General features: G+C 42.4%; 1 protein-coding gene and 1 pseudogene across 1 annotated transcript; one reads left to right on the top strand and one right to left on the bottom strand.

Annotated features, from left to right (window-relative positions):
• Nucleotides 1–631: 631 nt before the first annotated feature.
• LOC123999798 overlaps nucleotides 632–18,816 on the bottom strand; it is a 29,238-nt pseudogene continuing 11,053 nt past the window's right edge.
• LOC123999299 (lysophosphatidic acid receptor 6-like) lies at nucleotides 13,471–16,078 on the top strand. Its single transcript, XM_046304912.1, has one exon. It carries the CDS (start codon nucleotides 14,225–14,227, stop codon nucleotides 15,308–15,310), a length of 1,086 nt encoding a protein of 361 aa, XP_046160868.1. The 5' UTR covers nucleotides 13,471–14,224; the 3' UTR covers nucleotides 15,311–16,078.

The raw sequence follows: 18,816 nt of genomic DNA, 5'->3' as shown, positions 1-18,816 counted from the left end.
AAACATACAGCAGTTTGCTGTTGATGAGTGGTCCAAATTGCTAGGAGAAATGTACAACAAGCTCATTGATGGCTACAAGAAGTGTTTGTCTGCAGTTATGTTGGCAAAGGCTGTATAACCAAGAACAAGCCCCATGGGTGCAAAGAAGTTTGTCCATGTCATGTCTTACTTTTCCTAATGAAAAACTTAAGTTTACAAAAATAAAATTGGTTCTGCAATGTTGAAAATCCAATAACAAGGTGTGGAGACCAAATCCCTTTAAGTTCAACTTATTATAGAAGAAATAGGAAATAATAACCACAGTGTCTTTTTGGCGTTTCTTCTGTCCCCACTTCTCAGGAGGAACCTGGCGATTTGACACGAGGAATATCTGATTGTTTTGGGTCATCTCCTTCCCTCCGGGGTAGACAACTATAGTGCCTTCTTCCTCCGGCCGGGGCGGGGTTTTTTTTTGTTAAGAAAAAGGGACGGTACTCTGCGCCCTGCGTGATTATCGAGGGGTGTTAAGAATCGTTATCCGCTTCCCCTTATGTCATTTTAAAAAGTGCAAGGGAACCAATATATTTGGCTGCAACTGTAGCAGACCCGTAAAACTAGTGTCTCTCCATAAAACATGGTGATACTCACAGGATCTCCCATAACAATTTATTTCAATAACAAGGATACAAATATATTAAAAGCACTCGTCTAAAACATCCACACAAACTTTTTTTTTGGGGGGGGGTGGAAAGTAGTATCTGGCATCTATATTCTCAAATAATGCTGGACAGTAAGTCCTTCAGTTAAGTTCAAGGCTTGTCCTTCTCGGACTCTGCATCCTCCTTCATATTTTGTTCCTGCATGCGGATCCAAGTGGAGCCTGGAAACAAACAGAGACATTGAGTTTCATTACAGTTAAGAGACTCCAGCACTTGAGGATGAAAATAAAACGCTAACTCACGTATCTCTGAAAGCTTCTGTATCAGTGTCAAATCTCCAACAGGTTTCCTGTGATGAGAAGAGAGCAAGAAGACAGCAACATGTACCAGCCATGCCTCACCTCTGCATGAACACAACATTCTGCTGTCAAGTATAACCGTAATTCAAGCTAGTTAGCTGGGGAAGTGTCCTACCTCCCGTCAGCTTCATCCTGTCCATCAATGTCAAGGCAGAACCTCTTCAGGGGCAGAGCTCATATCCAAACTCCTCTTCAAGGACCAACCACTGTTGTTCACCATTGTATTAATCTTCTGGAACTTAGAGGTCTGCAGAGGAAACAAGATGTAAAGAACGTCATTTTCGTGCACTGGACACAATTTATGTTTTGGTCTATTTTAGGAAATAATCTTTTCCACTATGTGGATGAAAATGATCACGTACCCCAAAGGACTCACCGATCGATACCAGGATTCTAAAAAAGAAAAGAGATATAGATGTTGCTGCCATGCACTCTCATGGGGGAGTTGGGGAACTTGTAGGGGATGTGATGGTTCGGAGACATTGTGAGGGGCTGGGGGAGGGAGACCGTAGTGAGTGTGTCAGAGAATACTAGCACATTAGCACATTAGAGGCAGTCATTTTGAACATGCATATGAGAGATCAGGACCATGTGAAGTATGTTATGATGCCAAATGGGGGCACTGACTGACTGTCTCACCCTTGGAGAGGCGTACTGCAGGATGTTGGTCGTCAGTTTCTGCATGAACACCAGGTTGTAGAAAACGATGGACACATACTGGCCCTTCTGGAGAGAGAGAGAGGTGTGTCCATTTATGAGGGAGACAGAGTGTGTGAGGAAGGGATGAGGGAGAGTGTTGGTCTGTGCTAAGAGTAAAAGGTTTCATGCAGTGTTCTCCCTTTACTACCACAATGACATGTAGATCATTACGCATGTAGTGGCAAGAAAAAGTACGTGAACCCTTTGGAATGATCTGGATTTCTGTATAGATTGGTCATAAAATGTGATCTGATCATCTATGTCACAACAGACAAACAGTGTGCTTCAACTAATAACACAAAGTATTGTATATCTTTCTTGTCTATATTGAATGCATCATTTAAGCATTCACAGTGTAGGTTGGAAAACATATGTGAACCCCTAGGCTAATCAATTAGCTTTTGGTGAATTAGAGTCAGGAGTCAGCTAACCTGGACTACAATCACTGAGACGAGATTGGAGATGTTGGTTAGAGCTGCCCTGCCCTATAAAAAAACTCACAAAATTTGAGTTTACTATTCACAAAAAGCATTGCCTGATGTGAACCATGCATCGAACAAAAGAGATCTCAGAAGACCCAAGATTAAGAATGCTTGACTTGCATAAAGCTGGAAAGGGTTACAAAAGTATCTCTAAAAGCCTTGATGTTCATCAGTCCACGGTAAGACAAATTGTCTATAAATGGAGAAAGTTCAGCACTGTTGCTACTTTCCCTAGGAGTGGCCGTCCTGCAAAGATGACTGCAAGAGCACAGCGCAGAATGCTGAATGAGGTTAAGAAGAATCCTAGTGTCAGCTAAAGACTTACAGAAATCTCAGGAACATGCTAACATTTCTATTGACAAGTCTACGATACGTAAAACACTAAACAAGAATGGTGTTCATTGGAGGACACCACAGAAGAAGCCACTGCTGTCAAAATATTGTAGTGCAAAATATTGTGGACAGATGAAACAAAAGTAGAGTTGTTTGGAAGGAACTCACAACACTGTGTGGTGAACATAGGCACAGCACAGGCACATGAAAACCTCACCCCAACTGTAAAGTATGGTGAAGGGAGCATTATGGTTTGGGGCTGCCTCAGGGCCAGGACAGCTTGCTATCATCGACGGAAAATTCAATTTACAAGTTTATCAAGACAGCCTTACATTCTCCTGCAAACTATCTGTCCGCCAATTGAAGCTCAACAGAAGTTGGATGATGCAACAGGACAACGACCCAAAACAGAAGAATATCAACAGAATGGCTTCAACAGAAGAAAAGTCAGATGAAGAGTCCTGACCTCAACCCGATTGAGATGCTGTGGCATGACCTTGAGAGCGGTTCACACCAGACATCGCAAGAATATTGCTGAACTGAAACGGTTTTGGAAAGAGGAATGGTCCAAAATTCCTCCTGACCGTTGTGCAGGTCTGATCCGCAACTACAAAAAATGTTTGGTTGAAGTTATTGCTGCCAAAGGAGGGTCAACCAGTTGTTATTAAATCCAAGGGTTCCACCCGGCTCTGTGGATGTTTACACGGTGTGTTCAATGAAGACATGGAAACGTATAATTGTTTGTGTTTTACTGGTTTAAGCAGACTGCGTTTGTCTATTGTTGAAACTTGGATGAAGATCAGATAAAATGTTATAACCAATTTATGCAGAAGTCCAGGTAATTCCAAAGGGTTCACATTTTCTTGCCACAGTATATTCCCACCTCTCATCCCTCCAGTCAAATCACAGGTAGGTCTTTGCAAATATTATCCATTATATGCAGAATTCTATTACACAGTGAACAGTGTGAAGTTAAATTCAATATGTGTTGTATTGAGTACAAGTGTGAATATCAGTGACATGTGTTGTGTAGCACATGCACATAACTTTAAAAAACGAGAACACGTGTCGGGGGCCACAGAATTCCCCCTGTGGTATTGCGATACTACTCAGCATTGTGACACTTGGCCTGGTATCATTAATACAATTTTGGTATCATTACAACACTCATGTCTAGTGTGTTTTGATTGCATGTCTGAATTGCATTTAAGTATGTGTGTGTCCAGGTGGCGGTCTCTCATCAGTTCATACTCATGTTGTAGTGTGTGCTGAAGCAAAGTCCACATGATTGGCTCCAGCTCGGGGTGAGAGGTCAGCAGGTGTGTGTAGAGCATCTTCAGCCTCATGTAGGCCAGACGGTACACTACAGAACACAGACAACAAGTTAGAAACCCGTTACAAAGACACAGCCAGTCATACACAAACACCTCACAGAGGACTACTGTAGACCCAACTATTATCTAGTGAAATGTTTACATTTTTTGTAGAAGAGGCTGAGAGAGTTTGACTTGGGGTGCCAAGGGGTCTGATGGTTTGCCGTGGCAGGGGGCTGAGAGGAGGGAGGTCCTGGAGATTCAGGTGCCGGCTGGGGTCGGTTTCTGGGGCGCACAGGGGAAAACACCTGAGAGAAAAACTATATTAGAAAAACAATATCACAAGCATGAAGTCATAACATTGAGATGGATCAGTGATGCACATCAATTTCTTAAACCACAATGTAAAAGGTTAAATGCTCAATATCCTAGAGAAAACTTTGAAAGGTTTTCAACCTGACTTCTGATCAATCTTTCTTAAAGCTCAGGGCTTTGATATGTGTTACAGTCGGTCAGTGTTCATGTGGCAAGACAAGCCTATTTCCCCCTCACCCTGTTCAATTCACCCACTCACATACGTAACATTCCACAACTACTCAGTTTCTGCTCTGTCAGGGCTCAACAACTTTAATAAAATGCAATGTTGTTCCTTAATGCAGTTACAAGAGGACAAGGCGAGGACAGTGCCTTTTTGTGAGAATTCAAGTGCAAATCAATGTATCTTTTTAACCTCAAATTGGTGATTATCAATCAGTTGGGCAGAATTACAACACTTGCCTGCCATCCCCAGCCTGGAAGGTATGCCACTTAAAAAACAAACACTTACTACTCAGATCTCTGGCACCCATCCCTGCTACACAGCTTGACCCCATTTTACCTCAGCTTTGTTTACATGCTAACATTCATCGTCTGCATGTAAACAAAGTTTGTGAGTGTTTGAGCCAATCGCTTATGAGCCAGCATCAATTACAACTAAAGGGCGATTCAGAGCATGTCTAAACCAGATAAGAACGCACAGGCCCAAAGCTGCTAACAGAGTGAGGGGCAGCCAGTAGGAGTATGGGTTATGGGTTTTACTAGTCTACATAAATTGGGTTGACATAAGATTAGGGTTGGGCGATGTCAACTTTTGTCCTATCATGATCGCCTGGTAGACAATTATCGCCCCCCATTAAAAATAATAATAAGAGTCAGCTAGCACGAGCTCGCATGCTATGAGAGGCACAAGAGGAACCATGACATTGACAAAAACTTGGGAGTATAGTGTAGCCAAATATCTTCTAGTAGCCTATTCCACTCTGGTGTAACCGTGGCACGAAAGAGACAAGTAGGCCTGAGTGCCGAAGCGCACGGATGGAACTCGCTGGCACTGCTACAGTCTGCAGAGCAAGCAACTTTGCTGTCCATAGAACTGGATAATTAAACTGATTCACATCCTCCTCACTTATTAGGCCTAGGCTACTATGCGATGGAGGTAGGTTGCACATTACTAAAATAATATGGGGGGCCCCAATGTTGAGGATCAGAGTGGCAGACGTGTTGTTGCCTACCCTTACCACTTGGTAGCGGCCCATCAGGAATTCCAGGATCCAGTAGCAGAGGGATGTGTTTAGTCCCAGGGTCCTTAGCTTAGTGATTAGCTTCGTGGGCACTATGGTATTGAACGCTGAGCTGTAGTCAATGGACAGCATTCTGACATAAGTGTGCCTTTTGTCCAGGTGGGAAAGGGCCGCGTGGAGTGCGTCATCGGTGGATCTGTTGGGGTGGTATGCGAATTGGAGTGGGTCTGGGTATCCGGAAGGATGCTGTTGATGTGAGCCATGACCAGCCTTTCAAAGCACTTCATGGCTACCGACATGAGTGCTACAGGGCAGTTCATTTAGGGAGGTTACCGTAGATCCCTTGGGCACAGGGACTATAGTGGCCTGGGTTATTTATGGCGGTTTTGGAGCTTCCTTGCTGAGCGGCCTTTCAGCTTTTGTCGATATAGGACTTGTTTTACTGTGGATATAGATACATTTGTACCGGTTTCCTCCAGCATCTTCACAAGGTCCTTTGCCGTTGTTCTGGGATTGATTTACACTTCGCACCAAAGTACATTCATCTCTAGGAGACAGACCGCGTCTCCTTCTTAAGCAGTATGACGGCTGCGTGGTCCCATGGTGTTTATACTTGCGTACTATTGTTCGTACAGATGAACGTGGTACCTTCAGGCATTTGGGAATTGCTGAAGGATGAAAGAGACTTGTGGAGGTCTACAATGTTTTTGGCTGATTTCTTTTGATTTTCACATGATGTCAAGCAAAGAGGCACTGAGTGTGAAGGTATGCCTTGAAATACATCCACAGGTACACCTCCAATTGACTCAAATGATGTCAATTAGCCTATCAGAAGCTTCTAAAGCCATGACATAATTTTCTGGATTTTCCAAGCTGTTTAAAAGGCACAGTCAACTTAGTGTATGTAAACTTCTGGCCCACTGGAATTGTGATACAGTGAATTATAAGTGACATAATCTGTCTGTAGACAATTGTTGGAAAAATGACTTGTGTCATGCACAAGGTAGATGTCCTAACCGACTTGCCAAAACTATAGTTTGTTAACAAGAAATTTGTGGAGTACTCGAAAAACAAGTTTTATTGAATCCAACCTAAGTGTATGTAAACTTCCAACTTCAACTGTATTACAGACTCGGTCAGGGAGAGGTTGAAAATGTCAGTGAAGACACTTGCCAGTTGGTCCATGTATGATTTGAGTACATGTCGTGGTAATTCGTCTGGCCCCACGGCTTTGTGAATGTTGACTTGTTTAAAGGTCTTACTCACATCGGCTACCGAGAGCGTTATCACAGTCATCCAGAACAGCTGGTGCTACATTGTTCTCTTGCATTCTGTAAATATAACATTTATTTGAATAGGCTATAGCAAATAGCAATTTACTGTGAATTTCACCCATGCACTGCCTTGCTCTTTACTGCATGGTGCCAGTCAAGTTGAAATAGGTATCTTCTGTTGTCACATCACAATGTTGTCACCATTGACGATGGCTGTCAATCATCCTTGATAGACTATGCCACAGTAATATTGCCCAATTCTACATAAAAAAATAGCTAGCATAACAGACAATACTCAAACAATGTTCCCTCAAATGTTTTTTGGCACGGAGCAAATTGAACATGAGGCTGTACCCACTTTACGTTACAGACGGTGGTCAAGTAGGCCACTATGGCTATTTGATCATAATCTAAGCCTACCATCAGCCAATGTGTGGTGTTCACATTGTATGAGACTTTAAAAAATAAAGCATGCAGAGCTTGCGATTAACCTGTTTATCCACTTGTCCTTCAGACAAAAGGAGGTGACTGAAAATGTTGTTTGATGCAAGAAACCACTTTACTAAATAAAAATGCATTATTATTCCCATACCATTATCAGACAAATGATGTTACCCTCTGCCTATTTGCTACTTAGCTTATTCTCAAAATTACAACACTGCCCCTTTAAGACAAAAAAGCTCTTTACCTGACTCACTTTTCAACATGTACTAGAAATGTACATGTTTTGTGCTAGTGTAGGAAGCGATCACTCCCCTATTGCTGACTACAAATTACCTATAAGAGGCCTAAAAACTTACTAACTAGCAAAGGATATGAACAAATGTGCACGTGGCTACATGCAGCTCTCGCTTTGATCTCAAAACAAGTGCATCTACTCACGACCGCTCATGCTATAAACACAGTCCAATTCAAAGAGAATGGCACAGATGCATATGGCAATGGTCTATTTGCATGTAGACCTACTGCAGTTCTGATTGGTTATGCGGCACCGGACTGTGTAGAGTACGGGCTGAGTCATGTGTCAATGCAACATAATCCTACTCCAATGTGTTCTGCCTACAAAAAAAATCTCTTGCGTTGTTAGTTTTGCATACTAAGTCTAGTTCGTTTTGTTTCGGTATGTTGCATTGAAAGTGGCTAATATTGCATTGATTCGATCCCAATTCCCACAGTAAAGAGAAATGTTGATAATGTGAACTAAGGGGAAAAACAGCAGAAATTTGAGTGAGGTTCAATCTCGTGCTTCTCTGCGTGGGCTGATATTTCTTCTGTGTAGCAGTCTGCACATGGGCACAGCTTAGGGGGGGGGGACATTGCCCATAAAATACCAAGGAGATTTCAGAGTAGGACTGGAGACTACTTCCCTCTCAATACTTTCCTATACGAAGTCCCAGGCCCCCTTTCCCTTCATCCTACCTACAAATAATCTGAGAAAGAGGTGGACTACAAAGTTGTTCTGACCAGGTAAACCTCAGGGCCCTACAAATAGGTGTACCACAGTCACACCATTAGACTTGAGGAAAATCTTCACTTCCAGTGAAAGGTTAAGATGATTACTGTACAGTACCAGGCTTTTCTCCAACACCAGAGAATTGTGTACACAACTTTTCCAGTCAGGGTGTGTCTTCTCCGACCTCGTCCGCCCTGTATTTTGTAAAGCTTTGAATCCCAGGCTTTTCTCATACAAATAAAACCTCAAAGCCAAGATGCTCCTCGTAGAGGCAGAGTTCTAATTCACTGGCCTATTTACAAGTTTAATTCACACAAACCAAATGACAGAGGGGAAGATGAATGGAACCATAAGTCTGGTTTAAATCACATCACTGGTTGAGGATGGCAGGTGGCTCAGCCTGCTCCACTGGACCCTCCTCACGAGTTTGTCTCAGCAGCTCAAACAGTGGACAGTCCTAGGGGGAAACACATATGGAAGAGCATTCATAAGATAGTCACTACAGCATTACGAAAACATCAACACTATGTAATCCCAAGGTCATGGAACTTGTTCCTAAAGCACAGGGGCCATGTTAATGCAGAATTGTTATTTTTCCACACAGGACAAAAACCAACCAGGGAGGGTGTATGTGCCGGAAGTCTGTCAGTGGCATTGGCAACGTGTTTCCAGCACATGCTCAGCTTGCGGCCATTGCTGTGGTCCTCCCTTTGTCCAGTGTTCCCGCTGAAAGGGGATTCAGCTGCCAGAGTGAGATGAAGGAGTAAGATGGGTTAACATGCTGACCACAACGCAAGCATTACAAAAATAAAATGTACACCTACATGTTATTCAATCATTTTATCCAAACTGCTCGCACATGTCTGTGAAACACAACTTGGTTCCATTTTTTGACGCTCGATGCGCTGCAAGTCCCGCCTCTCCCATCTCTTCATTGGTTTTAGGAGCATATACCCACATGGGTGATTGAAAGCTGAACTGAGGTCCACACTCCAGCCCAGTTGGTGGAGGAAATGCACCTTAAAGTTGGTTGCCAACCGCCATACTGAAGGAGGGATTACTAGAAACTAACTAGGATTAATTGTCAGAGTAGGAGGACCTTCTACATTTCAGGTAAAATAACCTAATGTTTATATCCCAGGACAAATTAGCTAGCAAGCGAGCTAGCTGTCTAAATGGACATGAATGTTTCATGCGTTTTGACCGGTCCCCAAATGAATATAGGCGGTGGAGTTTGTTTTGATATTTCAATCTGCACGTGCTGAACGCATCTGTTGTGGATGGACAAAAATCAACACGAACGCACGTGCGTGCTCGCTCTAGTCAGCATGTAAGTGTGTATATTTAATGTTGACAATGTTGGAGCAATTCACACTAGTTTGTTTGAACCAGAGTTAGATTATTTCTTACATTGTGGTTACAATGAAGAATGTAAAATAATGAAATCCAACCCCTTTCGATGCGTGGAACGGATGTGTGTGGGGCTAGGTCTACATAAGGGTGCCATTTATAAAAAACACACAAAAGCTCTGACGAATACAGTGTGCGGTTTCCCTTTTCCTTCATCTTGTTCAACTGTTACCATGCACCTGCAAAAAAAATGCACCTACAGCATTTGTATTTCATCAACACTGTTGAGTACAAGAATGGAGGTCATTATATCATTCAGATGAATGAATGTTGTGACTACTTTTTTTTTTTGTTGTTTTTAACCGGGTAAGTTAACTGAGAACACATTAAATTTACTGCAACAACCTGGGGATTAGATACAGGGGAGAGGTGGGGGATGAATGAGCCAATTGTAAACTGGGAATGATTAGGTGACCATGACGGTATGAGGGACAGCTTGGGAATTTAGCCAGGACACCGGGATTAACACCCCTAGTCTTACAATAAGTGCAATGAGATCTTTAATGACCTCAGAATCAGGCCCCCTGTTTAACGTCCAATCTGAAAGACGGCACCCTACACAGGGCAGTGTCCCCAATCACTACCATAAGGAATTTGAATATTTTTTAGACCAGAGGAAAGAGTGCCTCCTACCGGCCCTCCAACACCACATCAAGCAGCATCTAGTCTCCCATCCAGGGACTGACCAGGACCAACCCTGCTTAGCTTCAGAAGCAAGCCAGCAGTGGGATTCAGAGTGGTATGCTGCTGGTTTTACAATGACATAGGTTAAAGAAAACAAAGTTGTTTCCACATAGCACCCTCTTTAACTGACCCATATTTTCCTGAGTGGACCCATGTATTCATTGTCAGTGTGTTTAATTAGAACGCAGGTGAAATCTATTAAAAACACAGATTTCCGGAAGGGTCTGGATTTGGAAAATGCAGACTTTTGAAAACTAACCCCTGATGCGAAGTGACCATAAGTTCATTTGGATGTGTGCGCTAATGTATGGGAGCACAGTGAGTGATAGTTGTTTGGAATTAACCTGTGTTTTCACTGTTATGTGGTCCACATAACAGGACTCAAAATTAGACACGGAACTGCCTTCTTTAATGGTTATTCTACAGCCCAGCTGTGTCCTCAGACTGCACTGAGGGAAGAAAACACTGAATGACTCTGGTTTCAGCCATTCCCTCAATCTCAAGTATGCTGTTCTGACAAAGGGTTCAACTGCAAGAGGGGAAAGAATGTGTCTGTTTTGACCTTTACAATCCTGAACATTATGTGTGTTCGTATGGAACAAGCAGTTTATATTGCCCTACCCCATCCAGAACAAGTTTTGACTATTGCCAGAGCCACTCTCAGGGTCGAAAACGTTATTTAGCCTTCAACGGACTGTCAAGAATAGATGAATTCATCATTGACACATTTGAAAAATTGTTACCGACTAGGTTCCTTCCTATAATAACAAGAGAATTTCACACCCCTATTCAATGAGGCTAGCTTAACCCACAGGGTTAACAACCCCTGTTCCTTGTTGCCATTGGTCATGTTGGGTTTGACCTTTGGAACACAGTTGTCAGATCTTATCAGAAACATTATTCACTTTAGTTACCTTACCGGTCAAAAGTTTTAGAACATCTACTCATTCAAGGGTTTTACTATTTTCTACATTGTAGAATAATAGTGAAGACTCCAATACTATGAAATCACACATGGAATCATGTATTAACCAAATCAAAATATATTTCTTTGCCTTGACAGCTTTGCACACTCAGCATTCTCTCAACCAGCTTCACCTGGAATGCTTTTCCAACAGTCTTGAAGGAGTTCCCACATATGCTGAGCACTTGTTGGCTGCTTTTCCTTCACTCTGCTGTCCGACTCATCCCAAACCATCTCAATTTAATTGAGGTCGGGGGATTGTGGAGGTCAGGTCATCTGATGCAGCAATCCATCACTCTCCTTCTGGGTCAAATTGCCCTTACACAGCCTGGAGGTGTGTTGGGTCATTGCCCTGATGAAAAACAAACGATAGTCCCACTAAGCCCAAACCAGATGGGATGGCATATCGCTGTGGTAGCCATGCTGGTTAAGTGTGCCTTGAATTCTAAATAAATCAGACAGTAACACCAGCAACGCAACCCCATAACATAACACCTCTTCCATGCTTTACGGTGGGAAATACACATGCAGAGATCATCCATTCACCCACACCGCAAATAGGGCTATCTTCTGTATACCCCCCCTCCCTACCTTGTCACAACATTGTGTTTGAGCCAATCAGTTATGAAAGTAATTCCACAAATGAACTTAAGGCAGACCTATTCATTGAAATTCATTCCAGGTAACTACCTCATGAAGCTGGTTGAGAGAATTCCAAGTGTGCAAAGTTGTCATCAAGACAAAAGGGTGGCTATTTGAAGAATATCAAATATATTTTGATTTGTTTAACACTTCTTTGGTTACTACATGATTCCTTATGTTATTTTATAGTATTGATGTTTTCACTATTATTCTACAATGTAGATAATAGTACAAATAAAAGTAAAGCCCTTGAATGAGTAGGCGTTCTAAAACTTTTGACCGGTAGTGTATATTCATAGATGTATGGAAGAGTTTGTGTGTTTATGAAAGTTAGATAAAAAAATAAAAAAATTAAGTAACCTTTATATAAAAAGGAACATTGGTGGCAAATCTGATGACCAAATGATAAAAAAACATCTAGCCACTCGAGCACCCTTACCTGCCGATCTATAAATTACATCTCCGTAATCTAGCATGGGTAGGATGGTCATCTGAATCAGGGTTAGTTTGGCAGCTGTGGTGAAAGAGGAGCGATTACGATAGAGGAAACCTAGTCTAGATTTAACCTTAGCCTGCAGCTTTGATATGTAATGAGAGAAGGATAGTGTACCATCTAGCCATAGTACTAGTACGAGTACGAGTAGGCCTACATGGTTTACAGTGAGACTTCACCAGCAACTATATCCAGCCACAGACACAATGAGGCTGTTTTTCCAGCAGCATTTTGAATGAAAATCAAAAAGGTGTGATATTTTATTTAATACATGCATTTCCACATGCACATAACTACAAGCATACAGCACATCTGTATCTGCGTCAGAGAAAACCGCACCTAGTCCCCTGCCTCATCTCATTAGTCTGCACGCTCAGGCTTGCCATCACTGGAACCTTCCCCTTCCTGTCGTTCTGAGGCCGCTGCCCACTGACACCATTGACTAATAGAAAGTACACTGTGCTCTGGGGCTGACAGGAGAGTAGGACTTAATTGACTCCTTTCGCCAAATAGAGCAATCAACTGAAAAATGTCCACTGTTCGGGAGTAGGCTAGCTCTTAGATGAAAATCCAATATATAAAGGAATTTGAAAGTTTGAACAAAACACCCTACATACATTTCATTGATATTTTCATGAGATCCTGAAAGAATGCTAAAGGGCACCAAAACAAGCTAACAAATCCTTTTCACCTCACACCTGATTTACTCAACAAAAAGGCAAATCAATAGGTAGTCCAGGTAAGTCATGACATGGCACAAGTGTGGAAGTGAGCCTTTCCCCTTTTGTTCTCTATTGCTCCACTGTTCCCTCAAGCAAGGGGGGAGGCCGATGACATCACAACTTCATCAAACCAACTCCTTGAAGTATCCAGTTTTCTAAAAAGAAAAGATTTCTCAAAACATATTGTTTTACCCTTTGGTGTGTGTACATTAGAGATATCTGAAGTATAAATAAACTAACAGGAGAAGTTAATTAAATAAATAATTACTGGAGGACGTCTTTAAACATTCAGAACCCCACCCGTCTCCCGCCAAGCCCAGCCAGAGACAAATCTCTAAGGTGATTACATAGCTAAAAAGCAGTCAGATGTGGGAGGGCCTTGGATGGGTGGTAGCCTACTCCTCCCAGTGTGTAAGCAAGTAGTCAGTTAAGCTTCAGTCTGTGGTAGAGCTTCAGAACAGAAGACTGACTCCACTGACTGTTAGGCCTGGAAAGGCTGTATTTTCTGGTGGACAGAACGGACAGTCTACAGCAGAACCCGTCTGTCTACAAGTGTAGGGTCAGTAGGAGCACCATGCCCCCAGGGGCTGCAGCGGGATCAGACAGGAAGAGGGCTGCCAGAGGCCTGGAGGGACCCAGAGAGGCAGCACAGAGCCTCTCAGACGCTCAGCTCACAGACCCAAGGAGAGGCACATGACTCCCCCTCTCTCACTAAAGCAAGAAACACTGCTGACTCTGGGGTGAGAGGAGAAATGATCCAAACTCCGAGAAGCCAACATCAAGGCTGCTCACAGAGGACATAAAAACAGGCTTGGGATCTTAGAATTACGTGATACATCAAACACGTACCAATGGATTAACAGGGGACTGGTCTTGTCTTTTTGGATACAAACACAGGTATTGATGGAATTACTTGTTATTTTTAAAAACACTGGACATGGTGGTGTTCACATGAGGACATTGTGCTTATGAACATTGGATACGAGAGACGGTGTGGTTATTATTTGAGATAGTATTCCCTTATGCTGGGGGAAGATTGTAAATTACATAACTGATGAAATTAAGGACTGAAATTAAGGACACATCAGTACTCCATTCTTTGGAATTAACTTGTACAAGTGATCGATGTTTTCCACAAAAACATTCCCATTGTTGTATTGACATTCAGCAACACTCCCATCCTCTACTCCTCTCTAAAGATGCATAATAGCACTCTAGAGACTGATGGCATCAGTGCTCTTGGTTTGACCCAAACCAACATGAGCTGTATTAAGAGTGATGGCTTTAAGTATACCCTGTACACAGCAGTTTTCAGCCTGGTCTTCATAGTCGGGCTGCTCTTCAACATGGCTGCCATGTACATCTTTGCCTGCACGCTGAAGCTGCGCAACGAGACCACCACCTACATGATGAACCTGGTGGTGTCCGACCTGCTCTTCGTCCTCACCCTGCCCTTCAGAATCTTCTATTTTATCAACCAGGATTGGCCGTTTGGCAGGGGGCTCTGCCAGCTTTCGGTCTCCCTATTCTATACCAACATGTACGGTAGCATTCTCTTCCTCACTTGCATCAGCGTGGACCGCTTCCTGGCCATCGTCCACCCATTCCGATCGCAGGCGTTGCGGACGAAGCGGAATGCCAAGCTGGCCTGCTGCGCTGTTTGGGTGTTGGTGCTGTCTGGCAGCCTTCCGACAGGCTTCCTCCTCGACACCACCTCGCTCAGGTACAAAAACTCCTCCGTCAACTACTGCTTTGAAAACTTCTCCAACAAGCAGTGGAAGTCCAGTCTGTCCAAGGTGGTGGTGTTTATTGAGACAGTGGGATTCCTGATTCCGTTGTTACTCAATATCTTCTGCTCCGTTTCGGTCCTCCAGACACTGCGCCAGCCCCAGGCTATCAGCCGTGGGGGCCAGCTCAACAAGACCAACATCCTGAGGATGATCGTGGTCCATCTTCTCATCTTCTGCTTCTGCTTCATCCCCTACAACGTCAACCTGGTGTTCTATGCCCTGGTCCGCACCAAGCTTCTGAAGGGCTGCGCTGTGGAGTCGGTGGTGAGGACCATCTACCCCATCGCCCTCTGCATTGCGGTCAGCAACTGCTGTTTCGACCCAGTCATCTACTACTTCACCTCCGAGACCATCCAGAACTCCATCAAACGTAAATCTATGGCAGTTCGCAACAAGAATAAGCTGGACAAGGGTCTTCAGACAAACATGCTGCAGAGCCAGAGCATCATTCAGAACAACCCAAGGACTCAATTTTACCTAGAGTCCACCGTGTGACATCACCCACATGAGCCAAATTAATGAGGAATCAGTGCGATATTTGACATCAATATTTCAGTGAGTCAATATTTGGTGCAATACGCCCAGATGATCGTAACAGATGGGAGATGAGTGGTCTTGAGTGGATTCTATAGGAACCATGGCATCACAGGAACAAAGTGAGAAAACCCTAAAGAGCGGTTGCATTAAGGGTACCATCCTTGCACTAAGTACAGTGACTCAGCTCTGAGTGTTCTCGTGTTAAAGGGGTACTTTGGAATGTTGGCTAGCATGCTAGCAGATACCCATAGACTTCCAGTCATTGTGCAAATCCTAGTTAGTATAGGCTTGTAAAACTACCTCGTACTTCTTTCATACTGGACACAGAACAATACAAATGTTATCTGACAATGGGGAAGTAGATAAAGGGCCTCGTTAACAAAAATACAGAAGTATCCCTTTAAGTATTGCATCAATAGCAGTGTCGAGTGTGAGGATTAGCCTACATGATGCAGGTCTGGGTGAGGAAACCCTGGAGCTACAGATTTACAAAACAAAACAAGTGAAAATGTACCCACAACACACTTTGTGACTTGTCAAACAGTGGCTGGGGTCTCTACATGTTGCTCTATTGAAAGACTTGATACGTGGCAGTTGTCAGTGTTTTACCTGTGACTAAATACAGTAGATTAACAACCAAAATTATGAAATAGCACTATAGTGCAAGTTATTTGACTTGCAAACTATTTCTCCCAATAGTGACAGTGCCTTGAATGAATAAAAAGAAAGCAAACAAGTTCTCATCTGGTTTTTTTAAGTCACTATGAACAAATGGTGGTAAATGTATGACATTACCCAAATTTACCTTTGCATGCCATATATTGATTTGTGGGTAATAAATATATTGAGATATTTAGAGCATTTTACAAAGGTAGGTGGTTATCAGTCTTTCAGTTTTATGACATTGCCTCACTAGCGTAGCAATAATACATCCTCCCCTGCTCACATGAATCATACAACTAACAACAAATAGCTAGTGCACACAGAAACCACCTCAAACCATTACCAAGCATGATAACGGACGTCTGGCTAGCCAGTGATAACTGGTTGAATCATTATTTTAAGGAGTGGCACACCATAACCAATGTCGCCATAGAGACCACAACAATGGCTAAGAGTGTGAAACAAAAACAAAGTAAGAAAGTGGATTTAAGCCTGATCTAAGATCACTTGTTAGCTATTTTACATAGAAAACCCCCAAAGTTAAACCAAAGAGAAAAGGCTATTAACACATTCTGGCCCTGTTAAGATACATAGAAAACCAGACAACCACATCCGAGGGCTATAACCAGAAAACTGCTCAACAGCATCAGCCATGTGGGAAATGTGAGAAACATCTGGCCTGTTATATTCATTCATATCTGGGTTTCTTTGTTAACACCATGTAAGGTGATACATATGAGCAATCCATGGCTTTACTATGAGAATATCTATGTTGGTAAACTTCCCATTCTCTCAGCTGAAAGATCACCATGCAGTTCGGGCCCTGGGGGTTAAACTACATGACAGACACACTGCTCTTCACTACTCACTCACCTGATGGGAAGGATTGTGAAACCAAAGCAGTCAAGTGAGCACACGCTTTTGTGGGGAAAGTGTGCTGACTGTTGGGATTTGGCACCAATCCTCGAACATACAAGAGGTGATATAAACACAAAACAAGTCAAACAGTCCTACACATCTATAAAACACTGGAAGAGTGATAGGCTGAGTACTGTAACGGACAGGAACAACCTAATTAACAACCCTGAAACTAGATCAAGTATAAATGTATAGAAGATAACAGGCACCAGATAAATTATCTTACAGTATGTAAAATTTACTAGCAGCTCCGGGATATTGCTTTGCTTTAATTATGCCATACTAGTTAACTGGTCAATGAGAAGCATTGAGAGGGTTGCCTGGGAGCTGGGAGGGTGAAGTTAAACACCACAATTGCAGTGTAACCAAAGGACAGAATGTGTGTGTGTGTTGGAGAGAGACTGCATGTTCTGTATGTGGGTATCAAGGTGTCCGAACATGGGCGTAAACTGAAATGGTTTCCGTAGACCATTTCAAATGGACCAAGAACACAGTCAAATCAAACCAAGCACCATTTCAATAGAGGACTGAGGTTGGACACAAAAACACAATATTTCCTTTGAAATATTGGAATAAGAGATTTTGGATTATCACAATCTTTCCAAAACATAAGTGAATGTCTTCATGTACTCAACACCCTGCTTGCGCTCAAAAGATGACACTTTACACACATTTCTTATAGCCTCAAAAGACGGGAAAATCTGAAGTGTCATTTAAGACAGTTTTGTGCATGGGATTTACAGAAATTGCCTTGTTTGAATCTCAAATCCCTGAAGAAAATATTAAGATATTGTGCAGCTAAGAATATTACGCTATAGAAGTTATAGTCTACAGAGAATGTAAGAGTTCATTTTCCAAGGAACTAGGAAGGAGAGACACTAAGGAAAAGGCTTGTTCTCCAGGGTAATGCTAAGTGCATCAAGTCTGGGCATTTCTAAATATTTTCTCTGCCTGGAGCATGTGTTGGGTTTTTCTGAAAGACACACACAACAATCTTGGAGGAATTTGACTAGTCTTCTTTCTTAGTAAATCACCGACAAACTCCAGATAGTCGTAACAAAAGGTATGGCAAATAAGTCTGGCAGCCCAACTGATTGGCAAGCATACTCCAAATTAAGAAATCATGTGACTAAGCTAAATAAATATAACAAACTATACTATGACAAATACATTATATAAAAGAATGTTAGTAAAAAGCTTTGGAACACAAATTAAATTGGGGGAAAAAAGCCAACTCGTGTACATCATTCACTGAATCAGATGGCTCATTAATCACAAAACCCACTGATATGGCCAACAACTTTAATGACTTTTTCATTGGCAAGATAAGAAAACTTAGGGATGACATGTCAGCAACAAACGCTGATGCTTGATGTTTCTAAGTAATACACCTCTAAACACGCTTAATGGATAGTACATGACAACAAATTAATTGTAAGTGTTCAATGGGATTTCTCCATTATGATTGCTTTATACTGTTCAACCAAAAATAATAGGACGAAACTGACAGTGAAGTAGGCCAATTTGTAGAACATTACATAGGAATCTAAATCCTCTTTTGTAGCCTCAATCTTGTACTCAACCAAGGGTTTCCATTTGCATAGTTATTTGTTGAATTACAGCATTCACTTTTATTTTTATCTTTTATAACTTACACGCGGTGTCACGTTTCTTTTGTCTTAGTTACCCCCCCCCCCCCCCAAAAGAAAACTATTCACCTGACTGTTTTCAATAATTTAGCAAGCTTACCCTCCCGAAGTTGTTGACTTGTTGTGCTAGCTAGCAGTTCTCAGCTGTTAGCAGTTTCTTACTGGCACTAAAAACACATGATTGTCATCATTTTTCCCCAGAGTCATGACTGAATTATTTAATGTAAGAAATCA

The sequence above is a fragment of the Oncorhynchus gorbuscha genome, linkage group LG16 (genome assembly GCF_021184085.1).
Source record: "Oncorhynchus gorbuscha isolate QuinsamMale2020 ecotype Even-year linkage group LG16, OgorEven_v1.0, whole genome shotgun sequence".
Classification (NCBI taxonomy): domain Eukaryota; kingdom Metazoa; phylum Chordata; class Actinopteri; order Salmoniformes; family Salmonidae; genus Oncorhynchus; species Oncorhynchus gorbuscha.
Note: the sequence above shows the minus strand (reverse complement) of the source record. Positions and strands in the feature narration are given on the sequence as shown.

What these genes read in the sequence shown, in the direction of transcription:
- LOC123999299 (XM_046304912.1), top strand. Translation starts at nt 14,225, where the DNA reads ATGCATAATAGCACTCTAGAGACTGATGGCATCAGTGCTCTTGGTTTG.